Here is a 25,281-nt window from a genome sequence, read left to right on the forward strand (position 1 = left end):
CGATGTTCTAAGTAACATTGGGGGGGGTGTCACGTCCGTCTATGTCCGCTTGTCTCATAGAATCCAAAAAGGACAGGACATAGACGGACATAGGCGGACATAGGCGGACATAGGCGGACATAGACGGACATAAGCGGACATAGACGGACATAGGCGGACATAGGCGGACATTAATGGACACCTAAATTGCTAAATAAAATGTTCAATTTTTGCTGTTATAGGGGGATCATGTTTTTTGTCCGTTCGGTACCCTATATTTTCAAAACGGACAAAAAATAGAGCGGACAAAAACGGACAAAAATGGACAAAAACGGACAAAAATGGAAATAACATTTAGATGCTTCCTCCTCCTACTCTTCCTCCTCCTCCCCCTGGGTCTTTCTGATCTTCCTCAGTCCTCTTCCTCCTCCCCTCCTCAGTCCTCCTCCTACTCCTCCTCCTCGTCCTCAGTCCTCCTCATCAGTCCTCAACAGTCCTCCTCCTCCCCAGTCCTCCTCCTCCTCCTGAGTCCTCCTCCTGGGTCCTCCTCTTCCTCCTCTTCATCCTCCTCCTCAGTCCTCCTCAGTCCTCCTCCTCATCCTTCTCCTCAGTCCTCCATCCTCCTCCTCAGTCCTCCCCCAGTCCCCCTCCTCCTCCTCCTATTCAGTCCTCCTCCTTCTCAGTCCTCCTCGGTCCTCCTCCTCCTCTTCCCTCTCAGTCATCCTCCTCAGCCATCCTCCTCAGTCCTCCTCAGTCCTCCTCAGTCCTCCTCCTCAGTCCTCCTCCTCCTGGGTCCTCCTCCTCCTCTTCATCCTCCTCCTCTTCCTCCTCGGTCCTCAGTCCTCCTCCTCCTGGGTCCTCCTCCTCATCCTTCTCATCAGTCCTCCTCCTCCCCAGTCCTCTCCCAGTCCCCCTCCTTCTCCTCCTCCTATTCAGTCCTCCTCCTCCTCCTCCTCCTCAGTTCTCCTCAGTCCTCCTTCTCATTTCTCCTAAGTCCTCCTCCTGAGTCCTCCTCCTCTTCCTTCTGAGTCCTCCTCCTGAGTCCTCCTCCTCCCTCTCAGTCATCCTCCTCAGTCATCCTCCTCAGCCATCCTCCCCAGCCATCCTCCTCAGCCATCCTCCTCAGTACTCCTCAGTCCTCCTCCTTCTCAGTCATCGTCAGTCCTCCTCCACAGTCCTCCTCAGTCCTCCTCCTCCTCCTGGGTCCTCCTTCTCCTCCTCCTCCTGGGTCCTCCTGGGTCTTCCTGATCTTCCCCAGTCCTCTTCCTCCTCCCCTCCTCGGTCCTCCTCCTACTCTTCCTCCTCGTCCTCAGTCCTCCTCATCAGTCCTCAACAGTTCTCCTCCTCCCCAGTCCTCCTCCTCCTCCTGGGGCCTTTTCCTGGGTCCTCCTCCTGGGTCCTCCTCAGTCCTCCTCCTTCTCAGTCCTCCTCGTGCCTCCTCCTGAGTCCTCCTCCTCCTCAGTCATCCTCCTCAGTTCTCCTCCTCCTCCTCCTAGGTCCTCCTTCTGGGTCCTCCTCCTCCTCCTCCTGGGTCTTCCTGATCCTTCTCCTCCCTCTCAGTCATCCTCCTCAGTCATCCTCCTCAGTCATCCTCCTCAGCCATCCTCCTCAGCCATCCTTCTCAGCCATCCTCCCCAGTCCTCTTCCTCCTCCCCTCCTCAGTCCTCCTCCTACTCTTCCTCCCCGTCCTCAGTCCTCCTCATCAGTCCTCAACAGTTCTCCTCCTCCCCAATCCTCCTCCTCCTCCTGGGGCCTTTTCCTGGGTCCTCCTCCTGGGTCCTCCTCCTGGGTCCTCCTCCTCCTGGGTCCTCCTTCTCCTCCTCAGTCCTTCTCCTCCTCCTCCTCAGTCCTCTTCCTCCTCTTCCTCCTCCTCCTCCCTCTCAGTCATCCTCCTCAGCCATCCTCCTCCTCCTCAGTCATCCTCCTCAGTTCTCCTCCTCCTCCTCCTAGGTCCTCCTTCTGGGTCCTCCTCCTCCTGGGTCTTCCTGATCCTTCTCCTCCCTCTCAGTCATCCTCCTCAGTCATCCTCCTCAGTCATCCTCCTCAGCCATCCTCCTCAGCCATCCTTCTCAGCCATCCTCCTCAGTACTCTTCAGTACTCTTCAGTACTCTTCAGTCCTCAAAATGTTTGTCCGCTAATGTCCACCAATGTCCGCTAATGTCCACCAATGTCCATCCAAGTCCGCCAATGTCCGTCCGGGTCCGCCAATGTCCGTCCGAGTCCGCCAATGTCCGTCCGAGTCCGCCAATGTCCGTCCGAGTCCGCCAATGTCCGTCCGAGTCCGCCAATGTCCGTCCGTGTCCGCCAATGTCCCAAAAAACACGTCCGTTGTCTCATAGAATCCAAAAAGGACAGGACATAGGCGGACATAGACGGACATGACACCCCCCCCCAACATTAGTTGTAACACTAGCTTACAATTGCCGAATTCTCCTCGATCTCTGTCATAGCGCTCTAATGCTATTCCCCTCTTAAATGTTGATATTTGATTGGTTTGACGTGATCACGTGACTGTATCTTTTGGCAGTCTCCATTTGTTACAGTTCTCTGTTAAGTGTTACGTCACCTTTATTCCGGAACTAATGGACTAATATAGAGCATTAGATCGCACTGAAACCTGTGCTAGCAATGTACAATATGGGTGAAGGGGCTGGCGCCACTGTGGCTAACATGAAACACAAGCTTACAAGTGCAAGCCTGCAAATAGGAAACTTCAATACTTGGTTGCTCAGGAGTGCCGTTTGGAGACTGCTGTCGTGATATTATTATATGCACATATCATGTTCTTCTGTTATTGTTTATGCATCTCTGTTTGGTGGTTTTGAATTAGAGTTATTATGGGTCTATTGGAGTTGAAGTTTTTCCTAGTTTTTTTGAACTGTCTGCAAACTTTCTATTAGCCATCTTAAGGAGCCAGTGCCGCATTTGCGGTCTTCCTAGGACTTTCATGGCTTATAAAAATAGCCACATCTAATATGGGCAACACGCAGTAGTTCACCAAGTTTACTAAATATCTATTGAGTTATTATCCGTTTTTAGTGTTGTTCTGGTAACCCCCAGGCCTACCAAATAACAGGATATAAAATTTATGCACTTGAAAATAACATTACCAGTGGTCCACTGAAATTGATATTTCATGTTTGAATGGCTGAGTTAGTGTTCTGATTAGTGCCCCGGGGTGTTGCAGGCCCGCTTTGTTCATTTAAGCGTTCCTGTCTGATTCGTTATACTTCACATACTCTGGCAGACAGGTAGGGGTGTATCGAGATAACTAGTTTTAATTTTATTTCATTTGAAAAGAACCGTGTCTTTGGCTTTGAACTTATATTGATAAAGTTAGTTGGTTGATATTAATCTAATGAGGGACGATAAGATAGTATTCTGCTGCCAGGTGCCAAGAAGAGTTTTTAGTCGAAGAGTTTATTAACCTAATTAATTATGATTAAGGTCCATTTCATACATCTTGGAATCATTGACAAATGCCGGGTCCATAATTTAATTTTTCGCACTGATAGAAAAGCGGGAAAATTCGATCCTCACATATACGTACGGCGCGCTTCAATTTTATCGATAACCATGCCATGGTACTTGTAATATTGAGCCGCGCATAACAGAATTAATTTCACAAAACTTGTTGACTGCGCGCAGTCGTCAATAATATAACCGCAAATTATCCATCCGTAAATCTGATGCTTAATCAACTCAGCGGTTTCAGAAACCGTAAGAAATCCTAAATTAGTTTAAATTACCTTATTTTCAGGAACAAGCAGAAGATGTCTGACATAAGTGAGCGTGATCAACTGATGGTAAGAAACCATACAATAAACTTCTTTAGATATAATCTTCCCTCATCGTACAACTTTATAAAGTATTAACTCTATAAACTTCTTCATGACTATAAAGTGTAAGTTGAGTGCAGGGTGATTTCATCCCCTGATTTGTACAGGACGAAGCACGCAAAATATTGACCATCGACCAGCAAATGGGTGTAGATGAGGACTCGGAGCCTCTGTATGGGTTCCTGATGCGTAAAACTCGTCTGTCCTGGATCCAACGGTGGTGTGTTTGTTCTGACAATTCCTTGTACATCAGCAAGTCTCCCAAAGACCATCTCTCGGTCACCAAAGTTTATCTGCCACATTATTCCATTTGTAGAAGCAAGTTTGACGAGCACAAAAAAGAATGGGTATTCAAGATATGGGGCGAAGGAAAGAAGACCATATATTTAGCAGCCCAAAACCAGCAGTCTAGGGATCACTGGGTCCAAGGTTTGAGAGAAGCAGCGAGATCAACAGAGCGGACTCCGGTGAACACTCTAACGAAATCAACCATAAAGCAGATGGCTACTTCTAGTCTCACTACCCTGAAAGGCATTACACTGGGTCGAGAGAGGACATCTTCTAAAAGTGTGAGCAGCCTCCCAAAGTCACCTCCTGACACAGAAGTTAACAAAGCATCACTAACGTCAGCCTTTGAACGCGAGTTCCCATCTCACGGAGGATCTCAAGCTTCTGATGATGTGTGGTTGGAAACTGAGTCAGGCTCGGAGACTGTTGTCCTTTCTGGAACCCTGAAAAAGTCTAACAGGCGGAGTGGTGACCAGTGGGATTACCGTCATTACGTCGTCATCGGATCAATATTAAGGGAATATGTAAGTGGGACTGATGAATGGCCACAAGATTCAGTTTACCTTCCAGGATCGAAAATAACCACAACATGCAACAGCTCAGCTAATCCTCCTTACGTTATAAAAATTGAACCAATTGCCAAGGCTCCAATAATTCTGGCGGCTAAATCTAGGCTGGAGCTCAACGTTTGGGAGCAGGAACTAAAGGCGCTTTCTAAACTTAGACCAGACCCCATAATACTCAGAGACATGGATCCTGATTATGTGGATCTTTACCAGCTGGTTGGTCCGCATATGTCTGAGGAGCAGGGTGTGCCACAAAGAGGGGCCACAGTTTCCTTCGGGGCACGGGCCTACACTGAGAAACCAGACGAAAAAACTAGGTCGAGCAGCATGCAGTCTGGCAGTAGGAACAAAGTGCACCAGACTCCACCTGCACCGAAACGAGGGGGTGGGAAATACCAGAGAGGTCACCGTAGGACCCACTCAGATAACTACTTTAATCCTGCAGAGCTGAGAACACCAGCTGCTCCACAACCACGGTACACTGCTTACTCTGAAGAGGAGAAATCAAGAACACGGTATGCTTCCAGCGGGAGTGGCAGCAGGTACCACCACGTGACTCCACACAGAGACGTTCCGCCGATGTTACCGCCACCAAACCGGCCAGTACCTGATGTTCACCCGATGTTACCTCCGCCAAACCGACCAGTACCAACCCTTCCTCCGGAACCTAGTCCCACTCTACCTCCTCACAGTCCCAACGATTCTCCCCGACCACGATCTCGTGGTGCAACTCTCCCCTCAAGACCCCCTAACGTAACCATGCCTTCTCGACCCCCTGTGAAACCACCAAAATACAAACCAATTGTCCCTCCACAAGACAGTACCTGGCCTTATCCTGTTCCCAACCCTCTATCTGACCAGGAGTCTCAATACTGCAGTCCACCCAATGATCACGTGTTCCACTCCGCAGAAAATGCCTCGCCGTTCTTCCGACAGAACCGATCTTTTACTCCTGACAAATTGAGAAACAGGGGCACGTTCGTTTACAGCGACTCAAGGGACACGTTCGATCCAGGAGAACCGTACAACAGGTTTACTGCCGGATCTCAGAGATTAGGGAGCTCTGGAAATACCTTGTCTTCTACATCGTCTCGATATGAAAGTTCGGGAATGTTGTCCACCCAATCATCTCGATTTGATAGTTACGGAAACAGCTTGTCAACCCAATCGTCTCGATTTGATAGTTTTGGGACCAGCTTGTCAACCCAATCATCGCGATTCAAAAGTTCTGAAGGAGGTGGCTCCACAGGATCCCAGCGTTTAGAAGGATCAGGAAGCAATGTTTCACCTCTGAGCCTTCGTTTCCGGAATCCACTTTCTGATGTAGACCCCTCTGAGCCTGTCAGTCCATTTAATCGTCGAGCAAATACACCACCAGGCACCAGGTTTAACAAGAGTTTCGAGAGAGAGGTGAGAGCGTGTGTGAATGTGTGATTTATATTGAGCCCTGCATGTGTGATTTACCGTGTGAGTTGTATGATTTGTTGTGTGAACCGCGTTAGTCCGTTTTGAGTGGGCGGTAATCGTAAGATTGGCGTCTGTTGTAAAGTCTGAGAGTGAGCATGACCGCGTGAGTTTCAGCGCATTTCAGTTTGACCGTTTACGAAGGGTGTTTTACCAAATTGCTAATCTTGGATCCATTTATCGCTGTCATTAACGCTGTGACTGCCCGGCTTCAGTTGCAATTCGTCATGTTGACCCGGCTACTTTCTCAGGATCTTGACTGCGGACAGCCCTTGTTCAACGCTGCTGCCCATAAAGATCCTATAAACAGGGTGAGTCATTGGCCTACCTATTAATTCCGTTGTAATAACTCTTGAATCTTACGTCCTAACGCCTACTTTCTAATCTCGACTCCTTGATCTCGGTCCGCTTATATTCAGCTTTCTTACAATTTCTTCTTTAAATATTTTCCGGTTACTCTGACCGGCTTTAAGGCTCTTAGCAATGAATATTTAGCTTTGTAATTATTGAAATAAGTTAGCCCTTAAGCTTAGTCATGAGTCGCTCAGGCCTCCTCAGCCTTGAAGATTTAGCTAGAATTACAAACTTAACTTATGTAACCAATTAGAATTATTAGATTGCATTGGAAAATTAGTGTCATTAGAAGTTGATAGCTGCAGAGATTTGTTACAATTTGTTAATTAAAAGATGTCTAATTTATCAACCTCTCTCTCTCTCTCTCGATACCATTTCTGAGAACAAATCAGGGAAATCAATGTAATAATATCTTACAGACTTTTTCACGTGCTGTGATCAACAATTGTCCCTATTCTACCACCATGTCTATTTTATAAGTTTTCCGTCTCTAATTCCTACATTATCTAGATCACGTGACCTGATAAATCTTTGTTTGGCCGACTAGTATCTCACTTTTCTGTCAGCCAACTCGGCTGATAACTAATGACAGGTTATTTAAACCTTATTTTGTCCAGCACGAGATAAGTGATAACTAATGAGGGGTCCAATTATCCGGTATTTGTCACGGACACAACCACAATGGTAGGTCATCATAATGAGACTTGTTAGGCGGTGATCAGCATTTGTTGATCTGCTGGTTTTCATTCCTGTTCAGGCCACCTTCACAGGTCCTATTATAGTTGTTAGTTATCTTGTGACGTCTGGTGAAGCAGCCCGGTTTTATGTTCCTTTGTTTCGTTTAGCGTTCACGAGGAGTGGGGTTAATTTTATCTGCATCACGTGACTTTTCAAGAACTGTGAACGTTTGGTCAGGTGACTCATGACATGGCAGTTCACAATTGTACGGGTATACTACCCCGACCGAAACCGCTCGTTATATTTTAATAGTACCAGAATATTCCTACCCGGTTGTTGATTGCTACCAAATATAGCACCCGTATACTCTTGCGCCTGTTCCTCCGATAAAGTTGTGAAATTGTTCATTCTGCTAGCGGTTCCCGTCCGATTTGCCCAGTCATGCTTAAGAAGTTCAGACGGGTCAGCAACGCCATCGCCTTTATGAAATTGGTAAGTCTTTCTTCTTGATCTCCTGTTAAGCAGTTGCTCGTTAGATGGATCTCAATCTTGGGTGAAGTATGGGATGTTTAACGTTACCCGCTCGACGTGCTATCGCCAGATTTCGGCACTGGCTTGAAGCCATACAGGTATGCTATTTCCAGATTCCTTCGAAACTATTAAACTACACTGTATGTGGTTAAAGTAACCGCAAACTTCACAGTTCACAGTTCGTTTACTCAAATAAGCTGATTCTTTTTACCTATTAACACACTCCTAACCAGCGATTAATATTATGAAACTATATAAGACATGATTAGTGTCATTATCTTGCACGGCTGAATATTTGTGGAATTCAGAAGAGATTGTCCATCGTTTTTAGTTTTAGTTTAAACCATGACTCATGCTAATGAAACATATGGTCTAAATGAGGATAACACAGTTTAAAAATAGAAATCGGAATCTTGATACTTCGCAACTGCCTGTAAATTGGGAGTAGTTGATGAAAGTTGATTGCTCCTTCCAATGATTGTCATGTCATTAAATCTGACGATTTACAAGATGACGAACTAATTCCAATGATACAATAGAATGTAACAATTTGTAAGCTAAATCCTGGAGACATCTATCTGAAGCCCCAGCAGAGCAGATCACGTACCCTACTAAATATAGGCTTGTGTTCCTTGTTTTAGAACCATCATCATGATTAAACTTATTTACAGCCCATCCACGCGGCCACGTGCCAAATACTGATACATTTGCCATGGGTTTGTCACTTGTAGAATGTAGAACCTGTGTGTGTAGTGTGACAATTCATGGGGGTACCCTTTGTTATCTATCTCCGACAGGCATCCTGTTATCAGGATTTATTGTATGGTAAACTTATATCTCGATATAATTTGTATCTAATAGTTTGTATCTGTCCGTAGCCGTGATATGCTTTATTTTGTTGCTTCATCGTAGCTTTTAGAGCTGCTCCGTTCCCTTGAGACTTAAAACATGAACTCTGTAAAGTCCTAGATCCTTTTATGAAGGCTCTAGGAAGTGGCTTCTTTACCGAGCTAAGAATAGAGTGTACATTGAATATGGTACAGTGCATAGTGGTTGACGCTGATTATCCCTGTGCTAATTACAGAATACAGAATATAAGCTGAGTTATGGAGCTTGGTGTTGCAGGCTTATCCTATCCAGGTTTAGTGTGCTCAGTGTTGACAGACGAGACCGCGCATCCAACAGTCTCCAGCAGTCTCCATCTCCCCATAAAAACACTGTCTGGCGGGGGCTCAAACACAACAAGCCATAGCTAATCAGATGATGCTGCTTGAAACTGAAACAACCAGAAGTCAGATAAAAGATGTAAGCAGCCAATGAAAACTGGTTAAATCGAAGGTCCTATCAGAAGTTCTCATTGACTTCACCCTCTGTTCCCACCCAGTAGCTGTGAACGCCACCCACCAATAAGAAACACCAAGAGTAGTCACGTGCTCCCTGTATCGCTCTGACGCGTGTTCTTGTTTAACAATTCCCCAGCTCTTCACCTCCCACAATCTCCCCCAGCTCACTTCTCTGCCTTCTCTTTCTTTCCTTCTCCTAAGTACCTGTCAGGTGTCAGGGTTAATTGATGTGTGAGCTGATTTGCTGGCGATTCCCTCAAGCCTTGACAAATTTGTGCAATTTTCATACAGGACATATGATTTCTTATTTTAGAACACTCGAAGGAGAGCTGAAGCCGGGTAGCGATGACAGTGGTCGTCAACCTCTCCCTTCAACTCAGCTTGAAATTATTCTCAGTTTCATATCCGCCAGACCTTTTGTATTTTCTGACCAATTCGGCCAATTGCAATCCCTCGTTGTATTACATAATTTATGTCTGCATTTGTCTGGAACCAACTACCGGACACAACGAATAAATTCTCCGATTTGTAGCGAAGTTGTGAATGTGGCTACAACCACCACTGGGCTGCTGAGTGATGATTGGGAGGCGAAGAAGAACGGTTCACATCACAACCAACGTTGCGCAGTATTTCCAGCTGGTGAGTGATTTGTGAGAGCGGCTAATTAAATCTAGCTACAGTGCCCTGTGCACTTTTTTTTCATGAGTTTTTGTCAGCAAGTTGATTTTGTGACAGTTACACGCTCACAATTGTGACGGAGTAGCCAGGGAGTTACACTGTGTTATTAGTCATGATTAGTCACTAGTTTGCTGTTGTTATCACGTGATACTGTAGGACTGCAGACTACTGTGGGCGTGACCGTACTTTACACAGTTAGGCTTTATCGCTGTGTAATAATTACACAGTTTGTATTATAATATACCACCCATAGTCAACTCGTGCTTGTACCCGGTACGCGGTGATGAGGATTCCGTGAAGTGTGCTACACATGCCCTTTTACAGATACTATATCGCTAGATATTATCTCACAGTTTCTATGGTTACATACATTACACCGCTAGATATTATCTAGATATTACCTCACTGATCGTCTAGCTTATAGTTACTATGGTTTTAGAACGGTTCGGACACACTGATACAAACGGAAACAACATAAGGCTCGTGTCATTGTACAAGAATCTTCAGAATTCACTGATATCACCAAGGAATGCGCTCTACTGACTCCAGATAAGGGATATGATCTCAAGTGTGTCGATACCATCATGTCATGATCTATTCGCGAGACAGACAGAGAAACTATTGCAACAGATAGTTCCGACTACGGTATTAAAACCACGATTTACCCTAAAGTTAAGCGCTGAAAGAGTCACACCTAGAAGAGTGTGACTAATCACACCTAGAACAGTGTGACTAACAGACTGAGTGTCGCCTCTAGGTGTGAGGTGTGTTCAGACAATTACCAACCCAGCACACAACACACATCTGTACACTGTACAATTTGTTCTCCTATCATCACCTCAATTCACAAACTCTAGTAAAAAAGTATACCCAAATTCTTCTCATATATATGTACGCACGTAGCTCTACCCTGCTTTGTTTGAAGTTTTTGTGTCTGTTTCTCCAGGTCTGGTCTGGTGCTTCTGTCCAATTTCTACCTGTTGTGACTGTTACAGGAGTGGTAGAGAACTGGGTGACAAAACTATGTCTCCTCTATAACATATAAGTCTCCTCTTAGTCTGGGGGCTTGTCTGGGGCCTAGAGCTTGTCCGTGTACTGTTAACTGGCACCAGAGAAACCTACACTAAGTGATAGTTTAATACGGCAGTTTTTAGAAATGATGTTGTGGGCCACTGTTATTGAGTCTTGATTCACATTTCGTATGACTCACATTTCTTCTGATCAGTCTCGCAATGTTACTCCACTCCATCAGAACATAATATAGCGTTCCTCAGAATAATGAAGAAGAATCGTAAACGATATAAAGGTTTTTTGCGTGGACCATATGACGACATATTGTAAAGTTTTAAGCGATCATATTATGAGATGACTAAATCTGAAAACTACATGCGTAACCATATTTTAAACAATAGCATTACAAGCGATCGCGTCACTCGTAACAATACGCGTGATTAATAACCTAGATCCTACGTCACTTTGTGCAAAGCCTGACCATCACAATTTGTAACGTACCCCCCCACAAGACTCGCACCCAAATTATACTGTTGCGAAACACCCGCCTTATTTTTATTGTTTACTTGATTTATATTACACAAATATTATACGCTTTGTGTTGAGACACATTGCTGCATAATTTACCCTTTAAAGCAACATACAGGCAGTTTAATTACATGTCAGCAAATGTTAGCTAAGATCCTTAGGACATTAAACAATACAATTTAGTATAAGAATTCAGTATAACCCCTGCTGTGGTCTCTTTGTTCGTGTACCTACCACTACCCCGTATCAGGGGTCGTCTATCTTATCTAAACCTAAATTTTAGACTTCCTTGTACTATATCTATTTGGGGTCCTGGCCCCTGGCCAGTTCGCTTATGTACTCTTCAGCCCTTGCGTAATGCGTACTTATGCTAATGGCCTCCGAGAGCTACGTTTGATTTAGTATTTTGTATCTGAGCGGAAATTTTTCATGATAATTTATTTTCTCTTACTCTAGACTCTATAGGATAACTACCTGCTGTCAGATCCTTTCACAATTTCCGTATCAGTCTTTACTAAGTCTCCCCGTAATTTTAGCGTCCTGTAGGTACTCATTTTCACTAGATAGACTTTAAACCTACTTGTCTCTCCCTCCACGCCTCAATAACTTCTGTTCCCGGACCCCAATCTCTTTCCACAGTATCCAATACTCCTCCTCCTACTTGTAACATATAGAGGTCCCCACCCGACTACACAGTTTATGTAATTAACCCCCACAATTAGCCCCTGATCACTATTGTCCGCTATTGGTCCAAGTTCCCCCGCAAATAAGCTACCCCACGTATACAAGGGTTGGTTTTATACAGGATGTTCATGTTCAGTTACTACTCTCTTACTCTACCTGACTTCATTCGGTAGGTTCGTGTAAAGAGAGTAAGTCTGAACATTGATTCGTCAGCCTTTGTGTATCTAGATTTTAATAGACAGACTAACAAGTTTAATTGGTCCTTTAGATTGGCCCTGAACCCGGCAAACCCCCTCTATTTAGCCTCATTTCCTTCTTCCAATGAGTAGGAACCCTCATCTGGAAACTCTTAATCGTGCACATCTGGACATGGAGCTGATGTTGAATTTGTTCTAGCATGGTTTTAATGTCGTTTTTACAAAAAAAACGACGTTTCCAGACCGGCTTGTCCAGATGAATCGACCCCTCCTTTTGCTAAACGAAACTGTCAACAGTTATCAGCAGTTGAATTAGCGAATTTAGCGAATTATTCAGTGACTACCGGTTACTCCTTCTTTTCAGCGTTTCAATATCGACTGTGGAGCGCAGTTTCTTTCTTTGCAGGCCGTTGTGTTTCTCAGGAAAACAATAACAATGTGCTCTTTTTCTATTCCCGGATATGTGATGGTGGCTCGGACCGTGAACTCTTTTATTTGCAGTGGCACTTTTTTACTTTCAATTATTCTCACTGAATAATATTTGTACTCTTGTAGTTTTAGGAGAGTTGCTGTGACTACAACACATGTGCCCATGAAACTCGCAAGAGCGTCACTGATCTTCGGTTGTCCTCTTTAAACCATGCCCTTTACCCAAATCGTGTCATTGTCGGTAGGTCAACAGAAGAAGCTGTTACATTTCTCATTTGGATCGCCTTTGAGTTTATTAATGTGACATGTTTAAATCTTTATCAAGGAGTTTTGTGATTAAATATATAGGTACTTTAGACTTAATGTTGGTGTCCTATGGTTTCAAATTGAGAACTTATGGGTTCCACATCCAAACCAAACCCCGACATTATAATGACAACTTGATGCCATACAAAATCTTCCCTCCAGTGCTCGCTATGAAAACAGCTGGTTTTTAATACTTAAACGTTTACTCTGACCGTTTTATTGGGGGTTTCTGACCGAAAGTCCGAGTTGAATTCAGCAAAAATACCTAATATGCAACTTTTTACTCCATAAATCTATAAATTGCATTGAATTAGCGCCGGATAAATATTTTCATCATAGGTTTTCTAGCCATAAAAGTTTACGCAATAAAATTAATAGCCTGTACTTTCAGGCTACCAGGTCCCGACACTGCTCAGCCGATGACAAGCCGACAGAGGGACATCTCGAGGTCAAAGGTGGGTCGACTTACACTGGACATCTTAGAGTCGTGGCATATCGTCTAAGACCACACTGATTCCATCTTAAATTGATTATTTTCTTCATTAAGACACCTGAGCTGAACTTGTAGAGTTTCGTATTTTCAGCACAACAGTCCCAATGGGCAATGATCTACACTGTTATGTCCATATAGATATGCTAAGCAGTTGTTAATAGATGTGGATTCTGATGGGGAGGTGATGAATTTTTTTTACATGACATCAATTAACCAATCAGCATCCACTATCGACCAATCAAACCTGAGAATCACTGTCACGTTGTCAAAAAATGCTTCACCTCCCCCACCAGAATCTACATCTACAACAATAAGGCTGTTAATAATAACTAATTTACCGAATATTCTTCTAAACTCTCCTCCTTGTCCACAGAGACACACCATTGGGTTACCAGGTGGGTGTCAGTGCGAGGTAACGTGGTGCGGATAAAAGCAACTCAGGAGGATAACACCGTCATCACCTCCTGTCGGATGGCTGGCTGGATCATCTCTTCTAGTGACGAGGATAACAAGTGGGCTATACTCCTCTCAAAACCTGGCTCTAATGTGAGTTTCTGTTTCTGTTTCTGTTTCTGTTTCTGTTTCTGTTTCTGTTTCTGTTTCTGTTTCTGTTCCTGTTTCTGTTTCTGTTTCTGTTTCTGTTTGTAGCGTCACGCTATGATGTCCACTGTCTATATCAATACGAGTCTGACGTGTGTTCAAGTGTGTTAAATTTCAGTTTAAGATCTGTCCTGTTAACTTTTTATTTGAGTTTTCCCAATTATTCAAGTGGGATGTATGATTATTTAGGCTGGGATGGTTTCCATAAATCACATTTGAAATCATGGTTCAAAAAGTAACATTGTACATGTAGGTCAAACTCTCGCCAAAAGCTCGTCTTCTGATCATGTTGTGAGTAATCACAAAACCAATCTGGACTAAAAGTTTAGTAGGTGACTCACATGTGTGGTATTTTTGTGGGGGAGGTTGTTAAAAGGGTTGTACTTCACTCAGGGAGGGGTTATTCCGGTCATTGATGTAATTGAAACGTGTCAATTATGATCTGATTAGTTGATAATTAGTTTATCACAAGAACCATTCAGCATTCCTTGAACCAGTTTCAAGTTCCAACTCTCTTTATCGCGCAATTATTGGATGTTGAGCTTTGAGCTCAGTCCAATTAAATGTAACATCTCAATTCTCAAGCCCTGATATAGCTAATGAAGACCAGTCACCGTCTTCAGCTCCATTCAGTCCTGTACTATCAGTATCGATTATACCCCCCTAAACGGCACCAGTAATGGTCCTCTATTGTCATCCTCTCCATGGCTGGGACACATCTATTATCTCAGTGTTTTGGCTTGTTTAAACATTCCATTCACAGCCATCGCAGGCTCAATCTTTTGCTGTTGATTGAATATTGATTACAGTGTGAGATCAAGTAACAGAGCTATGTTTTGGGTTGGTGAATGGTATTGTCCTCAATACGGGCCCTCTCTTCATTAAATCCCCTCCTCGTGTATTATTATATTATATATACAGGTCCTCTATCTGGGCCCAGTGTAATGTACGCTCTTCCTCTTATTTGCATTTTGCAGCTCTCTGCACAATGTATGTTAATGAGTGGTGGTTAGTTAGGTAGGTATGATATATGATTATGAGTTCCAGTAAAGTTGGTACTCTTGGTCGTGCTCTTCGTTAGTATGATGTATGATTATGAGTTCCAGCTAAGTTGGAACCTGTCCTCTCCTCTTTAGCGAATACTCGACTTGTTAATTATCAAAGCTGCAGAATCCAAGAAGCTGGTCCTGAGTTGACCTACGCCCGAGTCTGATTCGTACTCATCGGCATTATCCCTGGGATAATGAGCACATAATCTATGCTAATGACCCTCATATTATTCCGGCATTACTGGAGTTCCTGGTTCACCAAAGTATAGATTTTGTTGTTTTGGGACACGGCGTGAGATAGGACCTGACTCAGAGCCCGACACTCCAGCATTACCTTCAGCTACTTCACAACTTCTTGAACATTCGACTACATTTCCTCGCTCTGTATATTTTGGATGAGTTAAGAACTTTGATTAGTGGTATTGATTAGGCTCGCTCTCCTGAATGTTTGTGTAGATTTAACGTCTTATATTTTCGTTAATTTATTCATTATAGTCTAGGTTCACTTGCTTTACGTCAATCTTAGTCCGGCGTTATGGACTCTGATTTTAATTAATCCGATCGAGGGACGCTTTTAAAACATCATAAAATAGCATCTTATTTTCAGCTTGCTTTAGAATCCTGTGAATAGTGTAGCGAGAAAAGGAGGTGATTCATGATTTACTTGGTTTCCGGAAACCTAGTAAATTTTCAAGTGGAATGTATCTGGGTATTGGGCAGCCTACCTCCATATTATCTAGAGGTAGCACGGGGACGGTCCATCTCAGCTGCACTTCGACCGTATGCGAAAATTCATTTTCCGGTAAAATTACGAATAATAACGGTCGATTGTTTCGGATAAGGCGAGAAGTAAGGTCTCGATATAAGGTTAGATAACACCTGCAGTCAGATAGTCACGAGGTGTGACGTTATATCGCCCACGTGACCAATTCCCGCGCACTTTGTCAACACGTTCTCTTTACCATGTGCACGTGATCTGACATCCTTCACTGATTGGTTAATTCACAGATTGCGGGTTGTTGACTGGTCAAAAGCTACTGTGTCCATGAGGGTAGGTGTGCACCTACGAGCTACAGAAAACTCCCCGATTACCGGACTAAAACCTACAAACAGATGCCCTCCTTGTAGGAAGCTAGTTTGATGAAAGTTGAAACTGTTGAACTGCTCAACTACCTCATCACCTCCCTAGTTTATACACCTACTTAGGCACCCCCGATACAGTGATTATACCCACAACACGCGTCACAAAAACAACACCTTATATGTCCATCTTGATGCAGTATATCCGATAAACGATAATTCGCTGATAGTTTCCTTCTCCCAGCTTTTGTGATTATATTCTCCGATGAGTTAGTTCTTATAGTTACAGTTGTAAAACACCGCCCATCAACTGTTAATCAGCTTGCAATTTGTTCTAGCAAATTGCAGACGTCAGGATTGTTTCCGCCTCCAGATCACGCCCGATTGAATCTGCTGAGCATGTTAATTGTAAACTGAATATTGTTGTAATGATGGGCATCCTCTTCAATCTTCATCTGTCTTAGAATCATGAACAGGGTAATTTCCTAATGTTCATTGGAAGTCTTTTTTGGGCTTAATTTAATTAGATATTCTATATTTATTCCCATAATTGTCCATTCTGACTGAACCAGATCCTTCAGTTTGAGATGATTTAACTTTAAGATCAGTGAATTACACTCATTTACGTTTCCCTTATCTATTCTGCCCTATAGTTATACTGTTTGTGCGATAAAACGGTTTAAGAAGGGAGATGATTCGTATAATCTTTTAAGATAAGGCTTATCATTGGTTGTACGGGAAATTATTAACACCACATTTATTTTTGTTCAACCACTTTGGTTTGATTTGTTTTGCTAGCGTTGAATTGTGCCATATATTCTGGCGAATCTAATTCAATGTAATTTTATTGATGCAATACTTTCTCCGGTTAATTTTTCTTATCTTTACGCAAATACAAAACCAGACTTAACTTCAATAAAACACCAGACTGTTGCCTAAAATCCAGAACGCTCATCTTAAAACGTCGCAAGTTTAGTAATATCAAAAGGAACATGGTAGGTTACCGGTTTTGTTAGGGCGGACTTCTCGATCAAGTAAAGTTCTATCATCGCTTTATGATCGACTTAATCCATTATGCTGCCGTTATAAAACTACTTGCTTAAAGGTGTGAAGTACTAAAGAAATTCAGACTTCAAACTCACTCATTGTAATTTTAAATCACTCCAGAGTCCATGCTCGCATCTCTCAATACAAGGCACTGTATTTGTCCTGCTTAATAAATACAGCAACCTGCGGTGTACAACAATAACAGTGCGGAGATGACCTCACTGAATATAGTTTGTAGTTTGTAGAACAGTCTAACTGTGGAGGCAAGTGCGAGGGAGTCCTTTCTCCGGACATGTGCCCACATGTTTCTGCCATGCGATTTCCGGAGTGTTTTTCAACTGTTGTCAGATAATCAGATGACGGTGATGGTTAACGGATTGACACTTTGCAGCGACAGGATCGCGAATATGTCCAGCCTTATGTTGTTCTAACCTAGCCCGAAATAAGCGACTGTTCAGATTTAGCTTTTATTCCCTTACCCCACTCACGTTGTCTCATAAATACTTTAAAATGAACCACCCATCCCAAAATAAATACTCCCTTCCGAGGGTTGGTTGTAGAGGTCTGAATCTAGTAAATTTACAAATATAGCTGTGATCATCATAATATTTCAGGACATAAAGATATTTCAAAATCACGCAAGATGTAAATTTAGTGATCTTAATGTTTTGCTCCGTTTCAATTTCATTATTTGTTTAGCTTGGCACATTTGCTCCGGTGCGGCAAATTAGATGATTTGAGGTCTGACTTTCCTGACCCAACCCATTTAATTGATAAGATCATATTGATAACTTATTTTACGTTGAGTTTTGGTGTATTTCTATTCTAAATCAGCTTTCTGTTTTATAGCACAGTCCACATGAACCCCTCGTATGAATGAAACCAGTAAAGAATATCTAGAAAGTTCCGTACTAAGATACACAACACGTGTTCCGGTGGATTAGTACACAACACGTCTTGGCTTCATGTTGTCTACCTGGGCTGACCGTGCCTGCTTCGTCCCTAATTAACGTGCAATTTGGTAAAACGTAGACCTGTTCTAGAGTTGCACTTGTTTTGTCTGAGTTTAGTTTATTTGGCAAGCTCGTCTCTTTTGCTGCAGTAGTTTGGCGTTCATTCTGTCAATATTGTCTTTTGAAAACTTAGCACTGAAACTTAATTTGCTCACTCTGCTTATGACATCACCCTAATAATTTCAATTTTATTTTTCAGCCGTTTTAAGTGACCTCAAGGTTTAAGCTATGATTTATCAGCGCCTTATTTCACCAAGGCGTCCACAAGTCCCAACTACTGAAACTTTTAACAGTCAAATAGAAACGAGCGTCAAATGTTTTAAAAGACATTTCTATTTTCTCACTTTTTTCGACTATACGTCTCGACACAGGTTATTTAGTTAGCACTTTCAGCTTCGAGCACTTGCCGGTAATTCCTACAGGTTACAGACAGTGCCAGGTACTAGTTACCATAGTTACCACTAGTTGCCAGGTACTGTCTGTGATTTGTCTCCGGAGAACCTGCCTGGAGGGGGAGTCATCAGACCTGGCTAACCACTCTGAAAATTACTGAACTTTTCATCAGAGTGACACTCGTTACCTTTTATCAGCCGTGCCCGCACGTCATGTGTTATTCATTTATTTAGTTCAAATAAGAATAAAGGGAATAAACAGTGTTTTGGTATAAATGTTTAGTATGACTGATGACACTTCATAAGCTAGTTCAACTAGTAGTTGTGTTCTGGTGGATTACTTTTTGGTACCGTGTAAGAAAGTCGCGTTTGAAGAGCAATTTTACCGTTTCATTCCTTTTAACACCGATTAAGAATATTCAATTCTATGGGAATTTTACTTTCTAGAAGGTAAGGTGTTTACTGTCTCATGAATAACAAAATTATTTAAATCTATACGGTACAGTAGGCAGATTTGTTTATATACAAAAAATCAGCGATTGAATCGTGTATAATGTACTTATTAAAAAGTAAAAAAAGGTATCCAAATGATCATAATCAAACTACACAAATTTTCAAATTGCTGAAAAATGTTTGTGAAAATGTTATGATGATATTTTCCATCAAGGATGAGGTTTGACCTCAGATCATTCGATGCGCATTTTCTTGTTCGGATGGTACTTTGTTACCTCAATTGGTGCTCTTGTCGATGTGTCTTTTACCCTATATTTGTTACTTCTCCAGCATGCACCCCACGAGCTTTACCCACAGAATAGTTTTCATTCTGCGTCACTGCCCCGTGACAAAGAATGTGTTTTATTATGATTATGAACGAGGGGATAATGATAAGCTATTATTCAACCGAAGGTTGTGGGTTCGAATCCCTTCGCATTCGATAACATTTGAAAACCAGATTCATATTTTTCACAGTTATTGTTCAATATAAAAAGGGTCAGGGGCGTCATCGTCTATTCAAATTTACCAATAACTGTAACTTCAAATAAATTTGAAGAAGAACCTCTGTCATGACGTCACTGGCTAAAAATGACAGAACTGTCTCAAAATCCTTTTTTATCCTCCAAAGTCTATGGCGATGACGCCCCTTTATTATTCAATAATGATACATGTCAATTCAATTACACTAAGTTAAATAAAAACAGTCATATTGATATCTTCATCTCCATGTGAATACACATTATCACTTCGGTTCTGTATATGTACTCTGTATGTAGTACTATGATATTGTGACTAGGCGGATTCCATGTCAGTATCTTGCTGAGTGCTGCTAGTTGGAACTTCCTCGTCTTCTTCTAACCTCATCTTCTTCGTAGATCTAGTCGCAGACTCAACTTGTGATCTGACCGAAAATCTCTTTACAACATGTCTTTTAACAATAACCGATGAAGAACCAGATTCGACGTTATCCAGGAAGGCTTTTAAAAAGTCGGGTGGGTTGCCATGTTCCACATAGAGTATCAGTGAGCAATACACCCGAGCACGGGATACAGCGAGGTACACCCTGGTCAGAAACTCTCGGTAGAGTGTCCTTCTGTCTATCGAAATTAGGCCAACAACTGCAGCCCATTCTCTGGAATAGCAGTATCGTATCTTTTCCGAGCAGCTTTCAAGATCATCATCAAGTGTTAGATTATGAGTAGGCACCCGTTTGCTCTTAATCTTTGGATTGGTCAATCGCACAATTTGAAAGTCTTCATGTTTGCTAAGTTTTCGTATCTTTCCGTTGGCATTGCTCTTTTTGTCCTGCAAGTCTAGAAGTCCCATTTCTCTTCTCAATATTTCGTTTATTTTATCGGTTAATTTACCGCCCTTGTTTGACAGTACTAAATTAACCACTACTTTAGGCCCATGAATATAATGAGAGTACTTTTGTGATGGAATTATTGTCGTTGAATCGTGGAAATCTCCTTTAAATTGTTCTCTTACTACCGAGAGAAGAGAGGATACCTCGTATGAATTTCTCATGTTTGATTGCAGGGTTATCATTTTCATGTGAGTCTCTATACTTCGTATGGCTTGGTCTATTGCTCTCGCATCTTCCTCCGATTTTGGATGGTAAAACAATTGAACAGCATCAACAGTCATTCGTACAAATGAACACTTGTTGATGCTAACGATAAGCTCTTCAAATGACTTTGCAGACTTTGGGGTCAAAAGGCACTGAATGTCGTCAATTAATATTTTGCAGTCTTTGAAATATTCTATTATCTGGCGTAAAGTGTCCAAAAAATTTCGTGAATAGTCAATGATAGTGATCGAAAATAACAAGATCTTTTCAGAGGACTCCTCTGCAGTTTCTTTTATTTTACTGAGGCTATTTGCTTTTAAGTTATTTCCAATCTTCTTGAAATAATACTGAAGATTTGCTCTCTTGATTATTTCAATGTAGGCAGCTGTGGCTCTATGTCCAAACGAGAAAACTACCACCCTCTCCTCTGAAGAGACATCCATTGCTATATTGAGCAATTTTGTCTGAAGAACTATAGTTTTTCCAGTTCCAGCTGGTCCGTTGATCAGCAAACGGTCACTTTGATCATCTAAAGCAGCCTTTTGGGTTTCTCGAAGATATTTTATGTCTAGAATTTTCATTTCTTCAGTAGCTGTGATGACCTCGGTATTGTTGTGCAAAATTTTTCCCCCTTTCTTAAATTCACGTGTGACTTTACTGGTACGAAGATTATCGTCTATGTTTTTGACATCAATTCCAAACTGATCATCTGTTGAACTTCCACTAAGACCAGTCACAATTTCTTTAATCTCTTCTTTCAATGGTGTAGTAAACTGCAGCTGAAGTTGACCTTCGATGTCAACATTCCACCACAAGTTAAAATTGTGAAAATCGTCTTTAAACAGAATCTGAGTGTCTGATTGTGGGTGTTTCGCTAGATATTCCGCTAGATATCCCTCTGCATCCTCCTTTTTGATTAGAGGAAATGTACAAAACTTAAATATAGGCTTTGGAGATCCAACAACTAGCTCCATGATCCGTTTCAGGAACTTTTCCGTCCTCTCTGTTTGTTGGATGCCCTTGCCGAGGTTATCTGCTTTTGCGATCTTTTCTAATCGACAGTGTTTAACCTCAAATGTCGCGAAAAAATTCTTCCCGATCACTAGAAAATCAGTTTCGCCTTCCGGATCGCTGCACTGTTTGTGACAATGATGGGGTTCTTTTCGTTTGCATCTGCCGGCTGTACAGTCATGATCAGGAAAGACTGCTTCGAACAAAAGGTGGTCGTATTTAAACCCATGCAAAATCACACAATGTTTCTTCATTCTTTCCAGTGCCCGAAAAACTATTACCTCCGCTTCATACTCCATTGATGATTTTTGTTCCTGTCGTTCATTCTCACTCATGTCTAATTTGTCTCTGTGTATGAGGTCGATGTGTTTGGAAAGGTTTGGTATTGATGGAATCATTATAGAATATCCATCCCATTCATTTCCACAGTATCTGTTTAGAATTTTTCTTCCGGTCTCTCCAAACAATTCCTGAATGTAAAATACCGACTCATCTGAAAAGTAAACAGTACTCAAGGGAAGAAGGGACGAAAGTTATGCACGTTTTTTACTGAGCGACGCAAGAATGATGTTCTATTTTTAAGATTACTCGGATAATGTTTTTATTTTACTGCTTATCTATTTAACAGCTGAACGGCATACTCTATATTACTTACCGGCTGTCAATGCGTGTTTGTTTTTGATTTTCTCCTCCATTTCTTCAATGTTCCAGAACAATCGTTGCACACCCTCCATGGCCTTTCGCCTCGATCTATCCCTAGCTTTGGATAAAATATAAGTTATATTCACAATCCAGGGCTGAGTCGAATTTTGGCAATTGATACAATTTCCGAGGATCTTTTTTCAATATCGGAAATATCGTGAACGAGGTTCCTTTGACGCAGGATCCTCTCTAGATAAAAATGTGTTGTCACCAAATCCACTTGAACGAAATTTCTCGATGATTAAGAAATTTATGCTGAATAAGTAATTAATGTACAATATTTAGGACGTACAGAAGTTTTACCTCTTTTTAGCAGATTTTACAACGTTTTTACTTCGATGAGCATACAACACTTACCTAGCTATATCACAATTATAAAGTACAATTAGAATACGAATGAATCACTGATATGGAATGTAACTAGAACAAAGTAAACCACATCACAATACTACGTGCGGTATGTAGAGACCTCTGAGGGGTCACACACACTTACATTCACTCTGAAATTCCAACATCAATTAAATACTGAGCCACCTTGTGTGAGGTTTATGTTAACGCTGTAATACAGAGGTACGCATAATGCTCCATCATATGTAACTTGATCCTCACCAATGCAGCCATACAGGGTATTAATATTCATATTTCGTAGCGAATGACCTACTTTAATATGTTATAGTATATGCCTTGATATTCCGTCTTAGTCATAGGCTGCAGTAGCCCATACTGTTAGTACTATTGTACTGGGTCAGTCGTCTCCATGCTATCACGCTATTCGCCTCTGGAGTCGAGCTTTACCCCGCCTTGAAAAACCCGGGTTAAATATACCAACCGTCAAAACGGTAAATGTGGCTGTTATCACTTTTTTGTGGATCAACTTAAAGAGTTGCGTACACTACAAAGGAGTTACATATTTTGTTTAGTTGGTGGAGGTTGTGGGTTCGAGACCGAGTGTGGTGTTAAAATTACAAACCCAAAACTTTTTTATATTCTAGAACAGCAAATGGATTTAAACTGCTGTGCAAATTTATTGTATGGATAATGGCGACGTATAGGAATTCAGTATGAGTTCGAACAAATAATAGCTTACACAGTTATGAATAATTATTTTGTTATAATTTTTGAATTTTACGTCTAAATATAATTTAGAAAGAATAACATAATGAACATTATTTTACGTTAATGATACATACTTTAAAATAATGGGTAATTAATGGTATATAGAACAGTGAAAAAATATTAATCAATGAAAAACACTTCTACAAAAAATAGAAAATGTGGTACAGTATTAAAATCAATACGAAAACAATCAACATGACGTATTAACTTTAAAAACACCACAAAACTTGATCTGAACTTAATAAACAATTAAAGTATTGTGATAGCCCGTAACCAACGACTGATAACTATAACTAGGTAGGTATTAGTTAACCGAATCCTGTTTAACATTTATATTATATATATTTATATTATATATATTATATTTCTTAATAATCGCTGTATCGCTAGATTCTACACTATCCAAAAATCTGCTGAAAAATGGCGGCGGCTTACTTTCTCTCATGAAAAATATAAGGGAGCAGTAGACACGAGCTCTTGAAGCAGCAAGATAAACCCGCGACAGGAACTCTTTGTATGTCATGTTACAAGGACAGATCAATGCAATTACTGCGGCCCATTCTCTAGAATAGCAATTTCGTATCATCTCGATATCAGTCCCTGAACTCATAATGTTTCTAAGCTTTTCACTCATTTTGTGACTGTCTGCTACTTCAAAATCCTTTATGTTCTTAAACTCCAGGACCCGAACTTTATCGTTTTCAATTGTATTTCTCCTTCCTAACGCCCCAACTCCAAGCAGCCCAAATTCTCTCTCGGTGACGCTGATTATTTTATCACTTAGTTTTGCACGTTGACTGGATGACAAAACATGAATGACCGGTTTGGCTCCGTGTATATAATGAGAGAAATTTTGTGTGGACATCAGGGTTCGGTCTATGTTTGGAAATTCACCTCTCAGGTCTTCTCTAACGACAGCTAACAGCCGGGACATTTCATAAGAGTTTCTTAAGTTGGATTGTAGTGTAACTATCCTTGCGTGAGCTGTAATGCTGTTAAGAGCCTCCGCTACGGTTGATATACCACCTTCTGAACTCGGGTAGTAAAACAGTTGGGCTGCATCAATGGCAATACGAGCAAATGAACATTCGCTCAGAGTCCTCAGAAGTTCCTGGAATTTCTGGGAGACGTTAGAGTAGTACTCGAGTGATGTCTTTTTTGAGCTTGGTACAATAAAGTATTGTACGTCATCCATAAAGATACATTGATCTTTTAGTAACTCCACCATTGCGTTGATTCTGCCTAAAAACTCAATTGGGAACGAGAAAATGGTGATTGAAAAAATTAGAACTTTTTTGTCCTCGGAAGTGCTCTGTATCAGCGATTCAATGTCCTCGATTCTGGTATCGTTCTTAATCCTCTTAAGATAGCATGCAATACCCGCTGCTATGATACAGCTCTCGTGAAAAAGTGCCGCCTGGTTACCGATTGTGAACAAAACTATCTTTTTGTTGACACTTGGGTACTTAGCCATTTGCATCAGTTTAGTCAACATAATCACAGTCTTTCCTACTCCTGCTGGTCCATTAAGAATAACAACTTTTTCATCACAATCTAAAGCTGTTTTTTGGTCATCTCTAATGTAGCTAATGCCGAGAATTTTCATCTCATTGCATGTCTCGTGGACCTGAGCATTGTTGAGAACTGGGCGACCCTTCTTGTTTTCACGAGTTATTTTGCTCTTCCGAAGATTTTCATCAATTTTGATGATACATTTTCCCATATCAAAGCTCTCTGCGGTACCTACTATACCAATAACGACAGATTTCACATTCTCAGATATGGGTTCGTATCCTCGACCACGCGTTTCTACGTTCTTCATCCACCACGGATGGAA

The 25,281-nt window shown here is 41.7% G+C and overlaps 1 protein-coding gene across 4 annotated transcripts in view; it reads left to right on the forward strand.

Annotated features, from left to right (window-relative positions):
• LOC134813402 (serine-rich adhesin for platelets-like) overlaps positions 1-25,281 on the forward strand; it is an 87,503-nt gene that overhangs the window by 43,253 nt on the left and 18,969 nt on the right. For 2 of the 4 annotated variants that reach the window (XM_063821141.1, XM_063821142.1), the window contains 5 exons: positions 3,741-3,786; positions 3,927-6,083; positions 6,389-6,448; positions 13,268-13,331; positions 13,743-13,915. In XM_063821141.1, the coding sequence (XP_063677211.1) occupies positions 3,741-3,786; positions 3,927-6,083; positions 6,389-6,448; positions 13,268-13,331; positions 13,743-13,915 (2,500 nt within the window). The remainder of the gene's footprint in view (positions 1-3,740; positions 3,787-3,926; positions 6,084-6,388; positions 6,449-13,267; positions 13,332-13,742; positions 13,916-25,281) is intronic. The other 2 variants (XM_063821143.1, XM_063821144.1) reach the window with 1 other exon arrangement.

The sequence above is a fragment of the Bolinopsis microptera genome, chromosome 3 (genome assembly GCF_026151205.1).
Source record: "Bolinopsis microptera isolate Bmic1 chromosome 3, MBARI_Bmic_1.0, whole genome shotgun sequence".
Lineage (NCBI taxonomy): Eukaryota > Metazoa > Ctenophora > Tentaculata > Lobata > Bolinopsidae > Bolinopsis > Bolinopsis microptera.